Here is a 21,069-nt window from a genome sequence, read left to right as displayed (position 1 = left end):
TTGTGTCCGTCATCTTTACAATACACTTTTAGTACATTTATTTACTTGCACAATAAAAGCTCTTGGACAACCGGAATGATTTTCGATACCTGGTGCAGTAAGATATTAAACCGGTTTTGGAAATGCAGTCGCAACGCATATCAGCGAGAGCCTTTTAATCGTCCAAATTTGTTTCACGATTTTCGCAAAAAAAATGCCACCAGCCTACACTCCTACCTCACATGCATAATATAGCAGAAGTTCTGGAAGAATATTATATTTTTGATGGTGCTTTTTTGAAAAATCACAAGTACTTGATAGAGAATATAGTAGTGAAACAGAGGACGGTTTTTCATCGAGTTATGATACGAGATAAATCTGAACATATTGTCTGATGATCGCACTCAGAAAAGCAGCTTAGAACCGTCCTGTTCTACACACCAAATAGCGTAAAACTAGATATATAGTAGCTAAATAAGAACATACAATTTTTGGAATAACTTACACTTTGGCCAGCATGTCATGTTTTTTGAAGTAGATAAAACCAAAGAATTCATAAAAACATGCGCAAAGGTAACACGGATAGGGTACCCTGTAATGAGTTACAGGGAAATTCTACCAAACAGCGCTGATCAGAAATTTGACTCCCGTCTTTTAGAGGTGTCAATTTAAGATTTTATAAAATCTGCCATCAGACTGCATTGAAAAACGTCTTAACTATAACAGAATCGTGTATCTTTGTTTTAAAGTAAGGAAAGATACAGTAAAAGCTGCAGTTCACATGATTCAAAATTGACCGTAGCCCCCGGTTGGGGAAAATGCCCACATTTGGTAAACGCAGCAGGTATTCGCTGTTTACAAAAAATTTTCTCATTACCAGAGGGTAAGGTTAGCTAAATGTTATCCTTGCCGGAGAGATCTTATCCTTGCCGTAATATAAGCCTGGTCTATAGAACTTAAAGGCATTGAGTCATGGTAAATAGGCCTTCTGTATAGGGGGTCATTTGGTTTCGGCGTGATCGCTGCTGTTTCATGTGATACTTGCATCCGTTGTTGACAACTCGCTATTGATGAAAATTGCTTTGTCAATCAGTACGAGGTGAGTTCATGTGACCAGTTCCAGGTCAACCAATAGCATCCCAGTCATGAAAATCATGACTCAGCGGATTTTGGCACTTAGGGTATACCCAATGCATTTTACCATGACTCAATGCCTTTAAGCCTTTAAGAACAACAAACTCTGGGTAGTTGGACCTCTGCTGCTCCTTTTGAGTGTTGAAGCATGTTTTTTTCATTTCAATTTTAATCAAAGAAATGTTGCTCTTCAGTCCAAATGTTCATTTTCATGGGGCCCTCTTGACAATGTAACAGTTAGATATCTATTAAGTTCGATATAAGGAGGCTAAGATATGAACGTGCTATGATATGAAAGGGAAACATGAAATGCAAAGCACTAAATAAAAGATGTATCCTTTGTATATATGCAGTTCAAATTCAATGAACTCACAAAAATATATTCCTAGAATTAAAATGCACGAGCAAATAACCTGAAAGAGAATCGTGAAATACCTCTAAATATGGAACAGGCTATCACCCCATCAAACCTTTGTAAATTGGTCTCTGTCCATAACTTTATGAACCAAACTCATATAAATGTAGTTCCTTAGCAAACTTTGAATCTTTCTCTGGCCACATCGCACCATAGGGTATTAAAATACAATCAGAAAAAATATGAGAAAAAAAACAATTATATTTATAGTCTTCTTGTTTTTTTAATAAAAATGTTATGAAAAGACAGGTTTGCCAGGAGAGGGGATTCTGACTAGTTTAATACTGCTAATTCCTGACCACGATTATTTTAAACCCATTAGGTTTTAGTGAGAAAGGTTTTATAGTAAGATTTTTTTGGCCAAAAGAAACTAACTCTCTGGACTTTGCCTAAGATTTAAAAAAAAACTAAGAACAATCAGCCTGAAATTAAATTTGCTGTTTCTAATAAAACAAGAGTGTAGTCGATATTGGTTTTCACTATGAATAGACAGATGCACAAACTTTGTTGATGCCGACTCTTTTCGACAGTGATGTAGGAACATGTCGTTTTCTAGGTTTTGAGACAAAAACATTTTTTTATCCTAAAATTTTTGGACGGGCACAGATGGGCAAAAAAAATCTAGTCGCGCGGGCAATGCCCCCGTGCCCGCCATTGGCTTCGTGCCTGCACAAAAATCCGTTGAACACAACAAATTGGTTCCAATTTATGCGTTTAAGGAAAAACATAATCAAACATGTAACTCATTCGAAAATAGATTTGAAAAAAGCAAATATTTTATAACATATTGGCTAAAAGCTTTTACTCATTCGGTTCTAAAATGTACCTTGATAAGCTCTACAATAGAAACTGTTGCTTTTATAAAATTGATATGCTTTCTGGCCTTTATCTTCCAGACGAGAGAACACACGCTCTTTGACTCAGAAATATAAATATCTAGCCATTCGCTGAGATACAGGGTCTTCTATGCAAAAAACAATCAATTTATTTGTATTGTATTGTATAATAAAACACTGATCCCAATTCAAGGTTTTTCACTGTGCATAAATTAAATTTCAAATTAAATAATTATCAACAATCAACCAGTCAATTAATCAGTCAACCAATCAACCAATCAAAAACTTTACATTGTGTCAAAAATATTTAGCTTAGCTTACAAGATAATTTGAGAGACAACGGAAAAAATATATAAAGTTTTATTTAAAGGACAAGTGACACGCTTTTGGCGCCAAATTTTTTTTAATTTCAACTTATAGTAAAATGCTGTATGAGAGTGTTGTTTAAATATTTTTCCTTTCTGATTTCATTTTCCTACTTAAGGTTACGGTAAACGTTTGCTGGATGAAAACATCATTTTTTCGATTTTTTCATATTCAAGTAGCCGAACTTTCAAGGCATACAATGACACCAAATTTGAAACAAACAGAAATTTTGAAGGTGGAAAAATCCCATGTAAACGAAGGTTTCCATAATTTCTTTATCAAAACTTTTAGTTGAGGCCTGAAAATATCTTGACCTTTTAAGCCGATTATCGTTGATTGCGGTTGTAGTCGCATGTCTCATTTACAATATCGCATGGCACATCCATATACCCAATGTACGGCCGTGTTTATTTAAACAGGCTTATTGATCTTAAATCTTCAAGTGACTTGACCCGTATTACACTGTGGTTTACGAGTGTATTATGCAAGTGCGATCAGTAAAATCCCGTTTTCTCCGGACTCGAAATTCCTCTACATGCAGGTACGAAAAAGCTATTATGTACCCAAGGAACCAATCGAATGGCTCGAAAATTTGCACACGGCCAGGGCAGACGTTGGGCAAACAAACTGTGTCTCAAAATTTTTTTATTTTCTCTGGTCCGTCTTTTATACCCAAATACAGCTGCGGGAGGGTGGAACAATTTTTTGCCAATTTTTGACAGGGTATAGTTTCAAGAAGAGGAGGAATTTAAAAAATCTGAGACACACTTTGGTAGCTTAGGACCTGCACTTCCTGCTGGTCTAAGTCAGATTTTGTTACCTCAAACGCAAGGGTACATAATAGCTTTTGAAGGTGGTACACTTTTTGACCAGTAAATTCGCATGGAAAATAACATTTAACATTATTTGCCAATACTTTTTATCTGGCTAGATACGCCATAATATTGTGCATCGAATGATATATAGTTTATCCAGATTCCTTGAGCCGTTTGGCCTTTAAGAAGAAAAAACCAATTTTCGTGTTCAAAACGTTTACCGTAACCTTAAAAACCCTTTTCAAATTATGGCGGGAAATGAATCACGTGACACCGTGACGTAGATTGTGATAGTTTGTTATTGCTGCTACTGGTATACAGTGCAATATTAACGTTTACAACACGCTTCTAAACGAATTCAGTTCGTCTGGACCTGTCGCGTCGTGTTTCGTAAACTCTCTATCAATGACAGGAAAATTCCGAGTTATCACAATGTACGTCATAGGGTCACGTGATAAAAAACAAAATCGCGCCCCCTGCGCCCCATGATTAGAATCTTTTGTTCTAAACCAGGAAAAACTTACTTCTAAATGATGATCTATAAGTTAATGAAAAGAAAAGATAGGGTGAAAAGTGTGTCACTTGTCCTTTAAGTATAAAATATAAGATTACAGTCTTATTATTAAAACAAAAATCCTATGTACAACTAAACTACAGTCTACTTTATTCATCTTTCTACATCCATTCTTCTTTTACTTCTTTTGAACTGGTTAATTATTGATATCTCTTTAATTTGCTTGATGGCTCTGGTTAACTTTTTCCACAGATATGGGCCAAAGTAAAGTAATTTAGTGCGTAAAATTTCGGAAAAACTTAGTTGTTATTTTTTTAATTTATAAGGAGTTTCTTTTATTGCAAACATTTCCTCTATATAGTGGGAAACAAACAGTTTTTAACTTTGTACATTAGTATGGCCTGAAGTCGTCAGTACTGGAGAGATGGCAGGTTTGCTCCAGCCCTGCCACTTTTTCGCAAATAAGTGTATTTAAGCAGATAAAAAGAGCAGAGAAAAATAAAAGAATAGAATAATGCGGCAAATCCTCTAGTTGCTTAATTTCTAAGAAATACGCCGAAGTCTAAGGGGCCTCATAAAGTTATAAATTCCATTTTAAGACTGGAATTAATCAAACGTAAAGAAAAAACACAATAACAATGCCTTAAAATGCCTTAAAAATAACAAAATGTTTTAAACGATTGCAAAAAAATGACAGCAAGAAATATTCGGAAATGTGTTTAAAGCTAATCTAAAAAGCGTGGTCTTAAAAATTGTAGTGCGTTTTCCAAAAAATGATTTTTTTGTCTAATTATGCTATCAACTCTAGCCCCCCCCCCCAATTTGAATTTCTTGGCGCCGCCCCAGCTACAATATACTCAAGCCACTAAATGAATTGCGCCAAGAAGGGCCGTGGATGAATTGCGCCAAGCAGGGCCGTGGATGAATTGCACCAAGCAGGGCCATGGATATATTGTGCCAAGCAGGGCCGTGGATGAATTGCTCGAAGCAGGGCCGTGGATAGTGCTGGCTGAGTTTCTGCCAATATCAAATTGAAAAGGCAAAATGAAGAAAATCAAGAAGAAGAAAATCAAAATTTGCATCTTTTAAATTTAAACTTTGACTTTCTTTCCACGTAGCAGAAATTTTGAGCCTAACCTCACCTGATTTTTATCTACGATTGGAGATATAGGGCCTGTTTATATGGAAAGGGGCTAGCTCTCCTCTGGCCTTCTTTGCCGAGATCTCACCTCTTGGTATAATCCTTTATGAAAATCGTTTTGGTTTATATGTGTTGAGTACCCGAGATCTTGGCTAGAAGGGCTAGAAATTTCCCATATAAATACAATCAGGGTCGATAAGGGTCATAAAAATGGCTATCGTTTAAGATAACGTCAACAGAAAACGTTTTCGGTCAGTCATGTTGATGAAAGACCAACAAAAAGGCGCGAAATTGCAACTCTTTGAGAAACGCTACGCAGGAGCTTAATTTCAGCCTTCCTTGGAGGGGTGGCAGCCCTGATAAATCAATATACCAATAGCCATATTTTACAAAATAACAGTATTTTACTTTTGCAATTAGATTTTTGGGGCCCCCCTGGTATCTTGGTCCTTGAATTTGCCCACACTTTATCACAATGTCACAAATGTCGATAAATACCGTTCAGCATTGCCTTTGATGCTCTTCTTGCAACTTCTTATTTTCAGCCGTATTTCATTTTCAAGCTCACAACAATAGACCAGGCGGAGAATAGGGGAATGGTCGCTCGTGGGCGAAATTTATGAGACCAAGTGTTTTGGCTGATTCGAAGGTGCTGATTTCGAAAATCGATGTAATACGGGGATTTTTAGGGGGCCATCGGCTTCTTTTTCATTTCTCGTTTTATGTATATGAAAGAAATCAATGCAAAAACAAATTTAAATGAAAATAGGTTCAAGGCTTAAAGATAATTAAGCAGATTTCTTGCGCAAAAATGCTCAAAATTAAATTATGGTCTGTAAAGAAGGGCCAAAAGCCTCGTTTTCACGAGAAATTTTCGCAATCTTAAAATTTTTATCCTTAAATATGCATCTAAAAAGCTTACTACATCTTTTGTTGAGACTTATTTTTTGAATTGTCGTCCAAAGGAACTATGCAGTGCTATTAATTACTAACTGATAAATGACATTATGAAAAAACCGGATCATCTCAACGTAGTTTAATCGTTTCAAAGTTCCTCAAGATCGTCTTTTGAGTCACTGCATACACGACACTTTAAGCGTAAAGCTCTTTTTCACTCTGACAATATTATACACAATAAAGTCCTCATTCACCCCAACCATGATCTATCTACTGCCCAAGCCGAAGCCCAACTGAAGCATCAAACCACCTTGAAAATCATAGAAATTTAAGTTTGTATGCAGAATATAAAGCTTTGTGTTTTCTTAACATGGCAGCAGAAGACTGAGATTTATGAACTCTTAATGTCTTTCGAACTTCTGCACAAACAATATGTGTCGGAGATGATGTACTCAAGATGTACTTTTCATTTAATTGTAATGCACAAAATGAAATTCTTTCATTTAAAACCCTTGTTTGCTAGATTTAATAAGGACAATCCAATCATGGTGATTTTTACCGCAAGTATGAAGAAACATCAATGTTATTGTTTTGCAAGGAATTTTATAGTCTAACTTTGAAGTTTAACTTTGATTAAGACATTTTGCAACAAGGCCTATCCATTAATTTAATTTCCTAAATTTCATATCAAAATTGACATTGCATAGTCATTTGCCAATTTGTTTTATTCATCTGTTATTTCTATTGGGTTTGTTAGTTTATCATGGTGTTAGAATACCTTCAATAAATTGTTGACAAGACCATTTGTGAAAAGATGACCAAAAAGCTCTCCATTCAGTTTTAATGTGATTTACTGTTTCATTGACAAATTTGAGCTTATCTTTAAACTTAACAAATGAATCTAGGCCACCAAATCGAAATAAATTAGAATAACAACAACTTTTGATCTAAACTTAAATGTGTTCCCCAACAAACCGAAACAGTGTCACAGTTATAAGATACAAAGGTCATTTCAGGGTGTAACAAGATATTTGCTCATTCCAAAGGCTCATCAGAATTTTTTCGCTAGTTACAACAAGCCATTTGATTACAACAAAACTTTTTTTCCAAAAGGAACTTATCAACTCAAAAAGTGGGCGTGGCAGAATTTGGCCACACACACATTGATCAAAATTTGAGGGGAGGGCATGACCGCTGCTATTTGGCTGGCAGATTGAAAGTCACAGGATTACACTATAAAGTACATGCCCAGAATTGGATGGACAAAACATTACTCCTCCCCAACATTTTCTCGCTGAGCTTAGACCAGATACAAAATTGATCCTGCCGAGAACTGGGGGCGTGCCCCAATCAGTCCCCTCGCCCCCCATGGCGCAGCTACTTGATTGCTCTATAGCCAGTTCTCGATCAATTTTTTCAGCATGTTATGCCAGAGCAACATTCTTTTCTATGAAAAGAATACTTATAGAAATCCTCATTTTAGGAGGCTTACATTTTTCATGGAAATCGTGGATTTCTTTCTTTTACTGCCGAATACAAAATTACTTGATCATAAAATATCTCCGATTACGTTAGGCAGGAAAAGCAAAACTATTAAAAAAGGATTAAGATACCCCCAAAAAACGTAAAAAAAACACTTGAGGAGGGACGGATTTAGCCGGGGGGCTGTGTCCTACACCCCCCAATAATTCTTCTTCCTTCGGAAAATTTTGTTTCATTCGGTAATAGTCATTTGTTGGTAGTCAGTAGTAACAAAGTAACGCCAAGAATCTACTTCATTTATTTTCTTGTCAGTATTTATCTTCTTAAAAATAGCGTAGCGAGGGGGGTAGGAGAATTCTGAAATGTATCTGAAGCTAATCTCAAGGGCGTCGTTCTTGAGACATTCCCGATCAAATAGAAACTAAAATGCTAAAATAGTCCATTCCTAAAAAACTGGATTCTGAAATGCTTGTCGTGGATTTTGCTCCAAGGAGAACGGACTTGGTTTAAAACTTTTGAATACTGTTTATGATTTTGAGATATTTCGTTACCACGTTGAAAAATCAATGTTTACAAGCAGTGCTCTCTCGCTTTGCACCATTTAGGATATAAACGTTAGTGGAATCGTGAAGACAGTCGATAATATGGTCAGCCACAAAACGCTACATATGACGCTGTATAAAGGGAAATTGCCACGTGAAAATGCCACAAAAGGGGTGTTTTTCAAAAATCATAGGGATCTGGTCACCAAAAATTATTCTCTTTGTCCTACCAATCTTCCAACCCTGGCTACGCCACTGCTTCTTAAAAACCAGACTTTAAAAATTGGCGATTCCATCATTTAGCAGTGACCTGAAGGGTGTGCACCAAATTAAGTGTCTAACACCCCCCAATCATTGTTGCTTAAATCCGCCCCTGATTTTAAGGCAGTAGTGAAGGAAACATGCTTTTCTTTACAAACTTGTTACATTTCTCCGTGTAAGGCAGGTTTCAGCACGTGACTTAGTCCCAGGTGCAAGGAAAACATGGAAGTAAAACGGACAAAACATGTCTTCAGTTCCTATTTTCGCAGATTATTGAATTGTTTTGTCGCTGAATTGCAAAAATTATTCAACGGAACTACTCTTTGATGGATCAAATCTTCCTAACGCATCTTGGACTTTCTGATCGATTTCTTTGCAGGTATTAGGAACGTCAATGAGGAAACAAGAGGAACATCTAACCACTGAACAGTTTATCAACCAGTAGCAAAAAATGTAGAAAAAATTTAGTAAGTAGAAAACAACGTCCAACCGTATAAGAAAAAATTTAACAAAATGTTTAACGATCTTAGATCAAAGAATATGTTGATTATTAGAAAAATAAACCAAACCTGTTGGAAAAAGTAACAATTTGTAAATCAATGATTGCCTTTTGATAATAGTCGCCTTTTAGACAGCTGGTAAGTCTGTAAAACCATTAAACGTCTTTCTCGTCTACTTTCAGGGCATCGGCATGTTCACTGTCAACGGCTACCTTGTTGGAGAGCACTCGCACAGAAGATTGAGTGCTTTTGTTTGAATAAGACACCTCATCATAAGCATTCAGATTCGTAAATGTCTTCAAAGGATAGTCAGATGATTTTTTTGCACTTGCTGTGTCATCAAGCTGGATCCCTGTACTGAGATGGTACTTCCGATGATTTTTCTTCCACACGAGAATTCCAATAATGATAATTAAAAGCAAGCCTGCCACTGATAAGCCTACAATCATACCCATGTTGTTGCCTTCTTTTTCACATCTGTTGCCTGAGTAGCCACTGGTACACCTACAAACCCTGTAGTTTGGTCCACGCTCACATTTGCCACCGTTTAAGCAGAATGAGGGACTGCAGTCGACCTCGCAGGTTGATGATGCAGACGGCTTGTAGTAGCCTTGAATACAGGCACAGTATCCGTGGGTGGCATCGCTTTTACACTCCTGCTTTGCGCCACAATTTTCAACCAGTCTACAGTGGTCTGTTGTGGCCAATTGAGACAAAAAATTAACGTGCAAAAGAGATATACTGTCCTTCCTTGCTAATGTATCCGGGACCCCAGAAGGAACCGGTACACATTCCTTCGGATCATAGAGAGTCGAAAGCTTTACGTTATCTACAGGTATAGCTAAAAGCTTGACACAAATTAAAGGGAAGGGAGATACAAAGACTGGCTAGCAAATCAGGCTTAATTCTTAAATTGAAATAAAACTTGATATTGAAGGTTAAGGGAAAGGACCTTACCAACAATTTTGTATGAAGAATCAACTGACAGGGATCCAACAGAACCGGATGCGATGGCATTTCTGAGCTTGCTCAGAGGGTCGGACACTGATGTAGAGAAGACCAAATCGGCAAAGGCTATGACACTTCCATTTCTGTTGGCGACAAGGGACATTAAAAAACGCTGTTTCTTATAAGAGGCAAGCATTTTAAACGCAGCCATTTTTACATTATACTTGAAGCGACATTTTACCAACCCTTATATATTTAAGGTATTCAGGTGATACATCAACGATGCAAATTGAAACATTCAGTATCTATTGATTAAGTAAACTTTGATACTTATGAACAAAATTGCTTTCTACATCCTTATTCTAAATGACACAAACGTTTTGTATAAATCAGCAGTTAATGGGAAATTAACAACCCTACCATTTCATCAATTTTCAGCTGTAGTTTAACGCAATACGTAAGAAGCTTCAAGTTCCTTTAAAGTAAAAGGCTAGCAGTCTTGCCTATCACGTTGCTGCTTGACACAACAACGAAGGTAAAGAAACGCTTTATAAGAATTCAGACAATAGATAATACTGATAATTCATTAGAATCTTGAAATTTACGAAGCAATATAGAAGTCGTATTGTGGTCGTATCGTAGTCGTGTTGTATTCGTATTGTAGCCGCACTGTGGTCGTATGGTGGTTAGATTATGGTCGCATGGTGGTTAAATTGCGAAAAAAGAATGAACAGCAGAAAAACATACCTGAACTGATTGATTTTTACAGACAAAAAGCCAACCTCAGCAGCATAAATTTTCTCTAACTAGAATTAAGATATCATAGGCTTATGAAGTATAAATTTTCTCTACCTAGAATTAAGATATCATTATATGGTGTCAGGCATGAAATTCGATGATACAGTCCGAATGGTATCGCTGGCTGAATACAATTCACAGGGCTTGATCATCAGGGAGACAAATACTTGAGCATCATCAGATCTTTTCAGTTGTGATACATTGGTCATCGCACATTATGACCGCATTTAAGTTCAAAGTTTATGATGCATTTTCGTTTAATTTTGCATTTTTTGGAAAGATTCCTCTGCTTTTAGAAGGGTTTCACAGGTCTAGTCAGATAGGAGAGATCAGTTGCTTCGTGTGTAATTACAGCCATTGGATTAAACCAGCAGGACTCAGGTTTTAAAATGATATGCCAAGCTCTGTAAGGTTAAAGCAATTAATTTGTATACTCACTTCTTTGGAAACTTTTGATGCCAAAATTCTGAATTCTGAACTGTTGACATCCGACAGCTTGGAATTCCAAACTTCTACTGTGAACCGGATTCCTACGCTTTCCTTCTTTGTGTTTTGCAGAGCTGTACCAATTTAAATCAAACTAGTAATTATCATTCTTATTATTATAATTATTATAATTAATCACATTAAGATAAATTTTGACTTGGCCTAAAGCGTCCAGTTGTATCGTATCGTTTTGCTATCACTTTGTTCTTGTAGCAAACTTTGAAGACAAGAATCAATTCAGTTCAATATAAATTCAATTCAATTAAGAATAACGGTATAGCAGCTTAATGTTGTATGCAGTGTCTTTTATGAAATGTGTGTGTAACTTTTGAGTGGAATATATATGTAGAAAAGTAGATGAAACATTTACTGAAACTTTTTGTTTCATAATATACTTACAGATGCAGTTGCTTGATGAAACACTTCCTGGCATTTTAGTTGTTCTTCCACTTGTACAGGCAATACAATGTGGCAAAAGCAAATCCTCCCTAAAAAAGCCAGTTTGGCAAGCCATACATTTCATTCCATCTTTCGATACTTCTTTTCCACGTGGACAAACAGCTACAACGTATAAACAGAAAAGATTTGTGATAGCTTGCTTAAGGCTTGCTAGGATAGCAGAAATATAAAATTCACGGAATTCATTTAATGTCATAATGATTATGATGAAGAAATTATATAACATCAATACCTTTGCAAGATGAAGAGCTTTTAGCTCCTAGAATATATGTTGTTGTTGTAACTCCTCCTGTCACCGGGCAAGGAACACAGCTCGTTTGATTCGCAGCGTCCCTGTAGCTTCCACGAGGACACAACTGGCATGCATCACCAGTTATCAACTCAGAGCCTAGGCCACATTTCACTGTACGATGAGATGCACTGATTAGCTAATTATAATTGATAGCTTAACCTGAACAATTAGGAATAGACAATCTCGGAGTTCGCGACGCCATGATTGAAGTTTCAATCCCTCAGATAGGGCAAAACAGCGAAAAATTCATGGTAGATAGAGGCCGCTTCTTGGCCGTGCAACTTCTCAAGAATAAAGAAAAGTACTTTTAGAATACAAATCTAATTAACAATGGACCTTTTTTGAGCTACAGAAGTATTTACAAATCTCGATGATATAGGCCGCCTTTGATTTTACTAACATTTTTGCCCCACTTGTGTTATGGCATTACTTCGAGATGGCCTATAGACTTTCGGTTTCTATGCATTCTGACATGATTCGATTCCCTTACATAAGCAAACTCGAGGGGTGAATCACTTATTAAAATCTCATACACTTTTCACAAATTACCAAGGAAAATCTCTAAAATCTCTTACAAAAATTTTGCAAAATCCTGGCACATTTGAAGCTTATTTGAAACGAATCTTTGACAAAAATCTTTGCAGTTTTATATCTCTTATTATGAAAAAAGTGTTCACATCAAGCACCTTTGCCTCTGCTCATGTGCCCAAAAATAGCTAGCCTCGTTTTGACTACGAAACCTTATGACGCCACAAAATCTATTTTTAGAACTTTTTTAGTTTGACTATAACTCCCAACAGAGCATTTTGAAATACCTCTTAACGTGCAAAATTATACAAACTAAGTTATCATTTGTTTGATTTAAACACAAAAAACCTACACATTCAGAAACATATTGATTTATACTTGCCTACACATTCAGAAACATTTTTGGCTCCAAGACTAGAAGACCTTCCACTAGGGCAATAATCACATTGCATTTTGCCAGTATTTTCCTGGTAGAATCCCTTAGGACAAAGCTGGCACCTCTCTGCAGTCATGTTAAAGAAACTTCCAGCAGTACAGATTTCTACAGATTAAACAGACGATAAGAACTATTGAAAAATAACTGGTTTCAAGATAGGACCATGAATGTAGGAAGAGTAGCAGCGCAGTGTCAAGAGTTATAAGAAGTCTCAATGATTGTAAGTGCGTAAGTATACAACTTTAGAGTGTATACTCTACATATAGCACTATGTCGAATTAAAGTGCCACCAGTAGGAAAGTATGGAAAAAAGGAAACATTGGAACAAAGTTGAGCACCTGTCAGAAAATTTTACTTTAAAATTCAATTATTCGCGATATAAATGGGACACAAACCTTTACAGGCAGAGCTGTTATTGGAAGCAACATTGAATGTTGTAGTTCCAGAAGGACACGCTGTGCAGTTGGTCAAACCATCCATCTGTTGATATGAGCCAAGAGGACAATCGACACATTCGTTGCCTGAAACATTGTGGTATGTTCCAGCTGGGCAAACAACTAACAAAAAGGAGAAAATAGTTAAATGGTACAAATGACATGCCTAGGCTTCATATTCTACATGCAAACTACATCGTTATGTTTTTAAGACAAGCTGGCGGTTTAATGCTTCAGTTGGGCATCCTAGTAGATAGATTTGGATGAATGAGGATTCTATCGTCAGGGTTTAAAACAGCGTAGAGTGTCGTGTGTAGTGACTCAGAGGACGATCTTGAGAAACTTTGAAAATATTAAGCTATGTTTAGATGATCCGGTTGTTTTTTTCGTTAGTGTTATTTATCGGATAATAATTGATAACGCTGCGTAATTACTTCGGACGACAATTCAAAAATTAGTCCCAGCAGTTGATTACGCAATTTTCTCGTGAAAACAAGTCTTTTGGCTCCGTAACAGAGCATAATACAATTTTAAGCATTTATGCACAAAAAATATGCTTAATTAACGTTAATACTCACTCAATTCCATTTGAACTGTTTTTTAATTGATTACTTTCATATACGCAAAAACAAAACACGAAAATGAAGCTGATGGCATCCAAAAATTTGCGTATTTTCAAAATCAGCACCCTTGAATTGACCAAAAGCACTTGGCTCCATAGATTTCGCTCCCGGGCGACCATTTTCCTATTTTCCGCCTGGTCCATTAATCCGACAATCTGGTTTCGCAGGCCTAGTTTCCAATTTGTTAAATCGACTAAAGTTCTTTCAAATAAGTTCACCGGAACGAGGTCCCGGCGCACTGAACCAGACTCTCTTGTTTATATGAAGTGAGTCTGGTACCCAGTGTAGTTAAAGGTGTGCAGACAGATGGGTCAATAATCAAATAAAACTAAATTCACGTATAGCAGAGAATTCATAAACGTCGGTATAAATTTAAGTGAGGAGTTAAAAAAGTTCTTTGGAAGAAGATTCTCGGTGAGTTAGAGAAAGAAACACTTTTTGTAATTTGTTTCTATCTTCAAAATGAAACGATCTGGAACACGATAGAAATAGTATCAGGAACGCAATAATCTAATCTGAAGTCTAGTGTGAAGGACGGCTCTGTTGCGAAAACGATATCCAAAAAAAGTTCACTTCCTAGCCAAAATTCGCTATGTCCGTATCAAAGTCAATAATGGAATACTCACTGCATTTTTTATTCTGAGATTGGAGGATGCTTCCCTGGGGACACTTTATAGATACAGTTGTTTTGAGGTCGTTGTTTGTGGAATTGATCGTGACGTCATTGACCGATATCGTCATGTTAAACTGCCCGTTTTTAAAACCACTCTGAACTTGCTGTGTGTAGTTCTCTCCACTGGTGGTGTTCACCGGGACGTCGACTGTAATTGTTGCCGCCGAGCCACCTGTGCTTCTTCGTCGTCTCGATACAGCGTCACATTTTATGCTTATTTGGCTGAAGTCGCAACTAGATCCACAAATAGGGAAATATTCCTGAATCGTTTGGATTTTGGCTTCGAGTTTTCTTCGGAATTGTGCCATGAATTGTGCATTACATGAGCTGGCTGAATAGGTTACTCGGTTTGACGTTGTTGTTGTTGCAGATGCAGTTGCTGTTTAAGAAGGACAATTCAAATAATATCAACGAGTAAGCAAAATTTTCTAAAAAGTCATAAAGCAGATCAAAGATCAGAAGGCACATTAGTGTTGTAATTCACCTATTTTCCAGGGATATCAACTATGGTCTTTTCAATGTTAAGTGTAAGCTTTAGCTACGGACTTCAGCAATAAAGGTAGCGAGATATATCCATATATTCATCGTCCTTCCCAGATAGTTGGAAAATAGCCCGCGTGACCCTTGTTTTCAAAGGAGGCAAGCCCGATGACCGATCTAATTACAGTCCTATTTCTGTTCTACCGGTCGCGTCAAGGCTCTTCGAAAACTTATATAAGATCAGTTATTCCAGTTTTTAAATAAGCACAAGTATCTAGTTTCTCACAAATCAGGATTTCGTTCTCTGCATTCGGTTGTAACATGTCTGCTAAAAAGAACCAGTGATTGGTACATCGACAAAGACAACGGGAGGTTTACTGCGATGATCTTCATAGATCTCAAGCATGCATTTGACACGGTTAATCATCTAATACTCTTAGATAATTGTAATTTTATGAGATTACTGGACAAGCACACAAACGGTTCAGTTCGTATCTTGATAATCGGAAGCAGTACTGTAGAGTCAATGGCTCAACTTCCAGCATCGAAAATATTGGTATCGGAGTGCCACAGAGATCGTGCCTAGAACCTCATCTTTCTCTTCTATACATAAATGACTTGCCGTTTGCTCTTAAAAAGGCTAAGGCAACAATGTATGCCGACGAGACAGCAATCTCGTTTTCTTCTGATACAAGTGATAAACTGGATCTAGAAGTCAGCGAGGAGCTTTCACACATTTAAAAATAGCTACAGGGCAATAAGCTTACCCTTAATGGTGTCAAAACCCAAGCTTTGATAATTGGCTCTAAGCCAAAAATTAAAAAGCTAAAGAATAACCTTAGCACACTTCCTTCTTTTAGGGTAGGGGGCGATGTAATCGACCTATTAAACGAAACAAAATATCTCGGAGTCGTGATTGATAATTGCCTCACCTGGGAAAGTCACATAAGCGCTACAAAAGAAGATTTCAAGAGCAATTGGTCTATTGAAGTATGCGCGAACTTTTGTTCAAACGGGCACTTTGATAAGTTTATACAGAAGCATCATAGAGCCAAATTTCAGCTACTGTTGCTCCGTCTGGGGCTCTTGTGGTGTTTCAAAGCTAGAGATGCTTCAAAAAATTACAGAATGAAGCCGCCAGAATATTAAAAATAGCCCTTTTGATGCATCTGCAGCTCCTTTGCCCCAGAGACTTGGTTGGCCATCCGCACAAAAGCTGATAAATAAAGAAACAGGTTCTATGGTTTTCAAATCTATGAACTCTCTTGCACCTATATATCTCAGTGACCTAGTAGTGAGATTTTCTGGGGTACATCCAAAAAGCTCTAAAATAGACCATGCAATACCCGTGTTGAAAACTGGGAATGGCCAGAAATCCTTTGCGTATCGTTGGGTCACTCACTCTCGATTTGGACACAAAAATGCCTCCCTCGATCAATGCCTTCAGGTCCAAACTCAAGGAAAAATAATCCTTTTTATATATTGAGGTGTATTAATGAAAATTTATACATCTTTGATTTAGCCATATTCCGCTCTTGTAAATTCATTGTAAATTTTATAGCATATAACTTTTTAATTTTGTAAGTAGTTTTTGCAGGGCCAATTGTAAAACAGTATTTAGACTGATTTGTACTCAATGAAATGAAAAAAAGGATTACAGTGGAATTTCTGCGCAAGGACGAGCGGGATTTCTAGTGAATTTGAGTTTGCCCGCACCCTTATATTAGTTGTTTAACGACAGGATTCCTGAAAGAAATTGAAGATACTCACCTGCGCAGGCAGGTAGTAAATTCTGAAGGTTATCTGGGTATGACGGTGGGCCATGACTCCATGTTCCACTTTGCCCACAAGTATAGTATGGCGGGTAACGCACTGCAAATGCGTGGCTCGGATGACATTTTGCATCACAAAATTTTCCATAATCCCAGCTTCCACAAAATGCAACTCCGTTAAGCGGGGGATTTAAGAGTGGACAGTTGAAACCTGAAAGATAATTAAAATGAATTTTTAACTTATAGGGGCGTCGAAGGCACCCTAGCCAAATAGATAACAGGAAAGGACAATTTACATAAAAAAACCCTACAATATTAAAGGCGGACATTGTATAAAAATCCACGATTAGTCAGTTCGAAGAGAAAAAGAATCTTTCAACATACCGCTTTTTTTCTTACTAACATTGATGCGCTTAACAACGATCGTCAAATACCATCTCAAGACACCACACTAAATCTAAATGATTTTTGTACATATCGTATATCAGGGGCGTACCGAGGTAGGGGGCGGAGTGCCTTTTTTAATCGACACAATGTATTTTGGAGGATGGTGTAAGCAGCTAAAGAATTTCAGGTAATTTTTTTCTGCAAGACAATTTCGTAGTAAACCCAAACAAGGCCTGCCTTGCAACGGCCTTTGGCCATCTTTTGTAAAAAGCTTATGGGTATTTTCCAGGATGCAATTTTTGGATGCATTTTCTGACCATCCCTAGAACGGCCTTCGCTGAACTCCTGCACGATCTTACCGCCCCCTCCCTACCCCAAACCTTCCTCAGTAGTGACGTTCCTGGCTATTATTGCTGTACAGTATGGTGATACAGCCGCTACAGCAATACTACAAAATACTGTTAGATTTTACAAAAATTAGCATTCTCTATTTGAAGTACTGGTAGATACTCTACAGCGTCTTGTTAGTAATTGACTACGCCTCTCCTCTCATTCGGAGGTCTTTCGGTACGCCACAGATTCGAAGATTAGAGTCCTAGGTATAGATCAGCGTGCTTTCGAACTCTTTTACTTTTCGGCATATTTCCGAAATTTTGATGTAAAATTTGAAGATGGCTAAATGAGGGGCACCATGATGACTCTTTAACCACAACGCCCACCCCCTCCCTGCGATCTCATCCCCAGCACGCCACTGACAAACATTATCATATAAAACAGCAACAAAACAACAGCAGCGACTATAACAACAACAACAACAGCACAACAAAGCAGCCAAGCAGTCAGAGTTGTAAAATGAAAACGTCATAACATCTATTATAACAATTTTTGAATTTAAATCCCAGAATGATGGAATACTTTTTTTGGAATTTCAACCAGATAACATAAAAAAATTACCATGAAATACTTCAAATGGTGCAAAATCAGTCAAATGATTTACGAATTGGCTGAGATATGGCCAAATTTATACTGGCTCTTTCCCAACTTTAAAAACCGAGCCCAGATATGAGTGGTTCTTGATTCTTTAGCAGAGTGGTTCTTTAGCAAACTTCAAATTCTTGATTAGCAATATCTCAACCAATTTTAGACAAATTTGACTGATTTTGCATATTTGGAAGTACTTGGTGGGGATTTTTATGTTACATAGTTAAAATTCCAATATTCTAGAAATAGGATTTTGGTGACATCACGTTTTAAAACTTTATAAAAATAAAAGAAACAAAACGGCCTCTGAACAGTAAAATGTGTAATTGTCAACTGTGTAAACTTACGCATGACGTGAAGCTCAAACGTGCAGGATGCAGAGTTGCCAGAAGCATCGCTTGCAACGTAAGTAACAATGTAATCTCCCCAAGCCATGAAAGATCCGGAACGGTGAGAAGCTCTGATGGTAGCAACCATTTTATTGTCACTGAAAATAGGCTCTGTCCATGTGACAACGGATACTCTGTTTGGTGTTACCACTTGGGTTACATTTGGGCACCTGGAGATCTTTGGTGGCTCCTTGTCTAAAAAGACAAATTAAAATGTTTATCTAGGAAATAAGAAGTTAAGCCTATTTTCATCTTTGCACCCGAGAAGACTAGACAGCATCATAGAAGCATGAGAACGTGATTTTCTAACTATCAATGAAATTCTAAACAAAGATTTTAAAACAGAACCCAAATGAGTTATAATTCAGCATAATTTCAACTATCGTCATCAAACTGCTTAAAATTTGTGTCGAACAAATCAAATTACTTGATTTTTCAACTTTAGTCAGGAATGTAGAGTCGGAAAATGAGCTCACGTTCAACTTTTTGGTAAAGTTTGCATGCTTAGTACTTTCTTATTTAAAATTTTGCGAGGATTCCGAAAATCAATATTGTAATTTCAAAAAATGTCATCTCCGTGCCATTATGATGTCATAATGATGTCATTTTGCACATTTTCTGGATTTTGGAAAATTGTTTGTTCAAGAAGGTAAACGGGTGGCGTAAGCATTTCGGCATCAATGAAAAAGCTAAATTTACACCTAGCATGCAATGTAAACAAGAAGAAGTTAGAGAAAGTAGAGCATACCGCGATTGAATTAAAAAGCCCAAGAGAGTTTTTCAGCAGGTAAATAATAGTTAATATAAATTGAAAATTGCAAATTATGCAATTTTGTCGCTATGTTTAAAGATTTGATAGCTAAGCTAATATTTCTGTTTTCGGTCTTTCATGTGCAATCATGGCAAGTTCAAGCAGGAATGTCGACATGAAGACTATAATAGGAGTTTTCGAGCTAGATGTTGCCTCGCGTAGCTTGATGAACTCTGGAGGAATCCTACATCCAGGTCATGGGGGAAAGCCAAAACTTGTTGAACTGCTAACATATAACTACTCCGAAGAATATCTTGTCTCACAACAAAGCAATAGCGGCACGAAGATAGCAATTATTGACGCAATGGTTTTAGTTCAAAAGGTTGTCACCGCCAGTCGAACATGCAAATCATTGAAGATAAGCACGTGCCAGGGATTCTCGGAGGCCTTCATTCACCGTTTAATGCAACTTGGGTACAATCGCATGAAGAAAGAGTTGTTTTCGATTTCTACGACGAACGGTCATTGAAAAATGCCACAACAGCCAGGCGAGGGAAGATGGAAAGCAATCTACGTTTCATTGTAAAAGATAAAACACCTATAAAAATGTCATTAGATCGCTTTGTCAATGATGTGAAAGTGAAACAGGATTTGTCAATATACCTAGCAGGTAATGTGCCTCTAAGTGAGTTCAACCAGTTCTATTTACTATTTTCAAGCGATTTTATGTTCAATGCAATGATAACAATCCAATTTTTGTTTGCAGGAAAATGCTGGGAGTATTTAAAGGCATCCAAGATAAGATATCTTATGTATGCAAATCATGTTACAGAAGGAAACATAACCTGTGAACCCATCAACAACCATGAAGAGGCACCCTGATGGTTTGGCATAGCATCTACGCCAGCCTAGATGAAAATGAAAATGACACCATGATGTTACCTTTCAAACCAAGCATGATAAAGCACGTTTACATGGATTGATCATCACTTCATAAAAAAGAGTCGATGTACAACAACCTTGGCTCATTGAAATCAGAGGCACTTCTGTCACTGCATGCACTATCAGGCTGTGATACTATAGGAAGGTCCTTTGGTAAAGGTAAGCTACAGTGGTAGAATTGCTTTCGAGAAGTTAATGATGATATCGTAAAAACAATAGAAAGCATTCAAAGAGCCAGCCCCTTGCAAAAAATTGACATCCTTCAGATCTTTATCTGCAAGCTTTTTTGCCCTAAAGCTCTGCAGATAAAGACTGTCTGAACCCAAGGTGGTATCTATTCACATGGTCATCGGCACAGGCCGAGAAGCTATGTCCAACAATCGGTGCATTCAAGCAAGCAGTTCTTCGTGCACACTGTCAAGCACGAGCATGGCTTATGAGTGACCGAAGTGTCGGTGACTTGCCAGATCCACTTGTCAATGGCTGGGAGCTAGCTGAAGGAAGCTATGTTGCATACACAACTAAAGAAACAATAGCACCACAGGCTATACTTAGTCTAGTCAAATGTGGCTGCAGCAAATCTCATTGTCAAAACAATTCATGCAAATGCTTTAAAGCAAATCTTGTGTGCACAGAACTCTGCAAATGTGCAGATGCTTGCGAGAACATGGACTGCCAAAGGAACAAGGACAAGAAACACGAGGAAGAGAATGAAGAATTTTTGAAGACTTTATTTTGTAAACATCGTAACGTCATAACTTCCGCTAGTTGACATTTGTAATTGTAGTTGGAATTATATTCGTTGCAA

The 21,069-nt window shown here is 37.3% G+C and overlaps 1 protein-coding gene across 1 annotated transcript in view; it reads right to left on the bottom strand.

Annotated features, from left to right (window-relative positions):
- Positions 1 to 8,798: 8,798 nt before the first annotated feature.
- Positions 8,799 to 21,069, bottom strand: part of LOC135690786 (uncharacterized) — a 97,758-nt gene continuing 85,487 nt past the window's right edge. Inside the window, exons 39-49 of the mRNA XM_065208444.2 lie at positions 18,527 to 18,763; positions 16,810 to 17,022; positions 14,513 to 14,938; positions 13,225 to 13,386; positions 12,776 to 12,934; positions 11,806 to 11,976; positions 11,514 to 11,675; positions 11,067 to 11,188; positions 10,578 to 10,636; positions 9,840 to 9,973; positions 8,799 to 9,576 (exon numbers count right to left, since the gene is read on the bottom strand). Coding sequence (XP_065064516.2) covers positions 9,038 to 9,576; positions 9,840 to 9,973; positions 10,578 to 10,636; positions 11,067 to 11,188; positions 11,514 to 11,675; positions 11,806 to 11,976; positions 12,776 to 12,934; positions 13,225 to 13,386; positions 14,513 to 14,938; positions 16,810 to 17,022; positions 18,527 to 18,763 — 2,384 coding nt within the window. The 3' untranslated portion in view covers positions 8,799 to 9,037. The remainder of the gene's footprint in view (positions 9,577 to 9,839; positions 9,974 to 10,577; positions 10,637 to 11,066; positions 11,189 to 11,513; positions 11,676 to 11,805; positions 11,977 to 12,775; positions 12,935 to 13,224; positions 13,387 to 14,512; positions 14,939 to 16,809; positions 17,023 to 18,526; positions 18,764 to 21,069) is intronic.

This window comes from Rhopilema esculentum, chromosome 4 (genome assembly GCF_057945365.1).
Source record: "Rhopilema esculentum isolate cy_ngs chromosome 4, ASM5794536v1, whole genome shotgun sequence".
Taxonomy (NCBI): domain Eukaryota; kingdom Metazoa; phylum Cnidaria; class Scyphozoa; order Rhizostomeae; family Rhizostomatidae; genus Rhopilema; species Rhopilema esculentum.
Note: the sequence above shows the minus strand (reverse complement) of the source record. Positions and strands in the feature narration are given on the sequence as shown.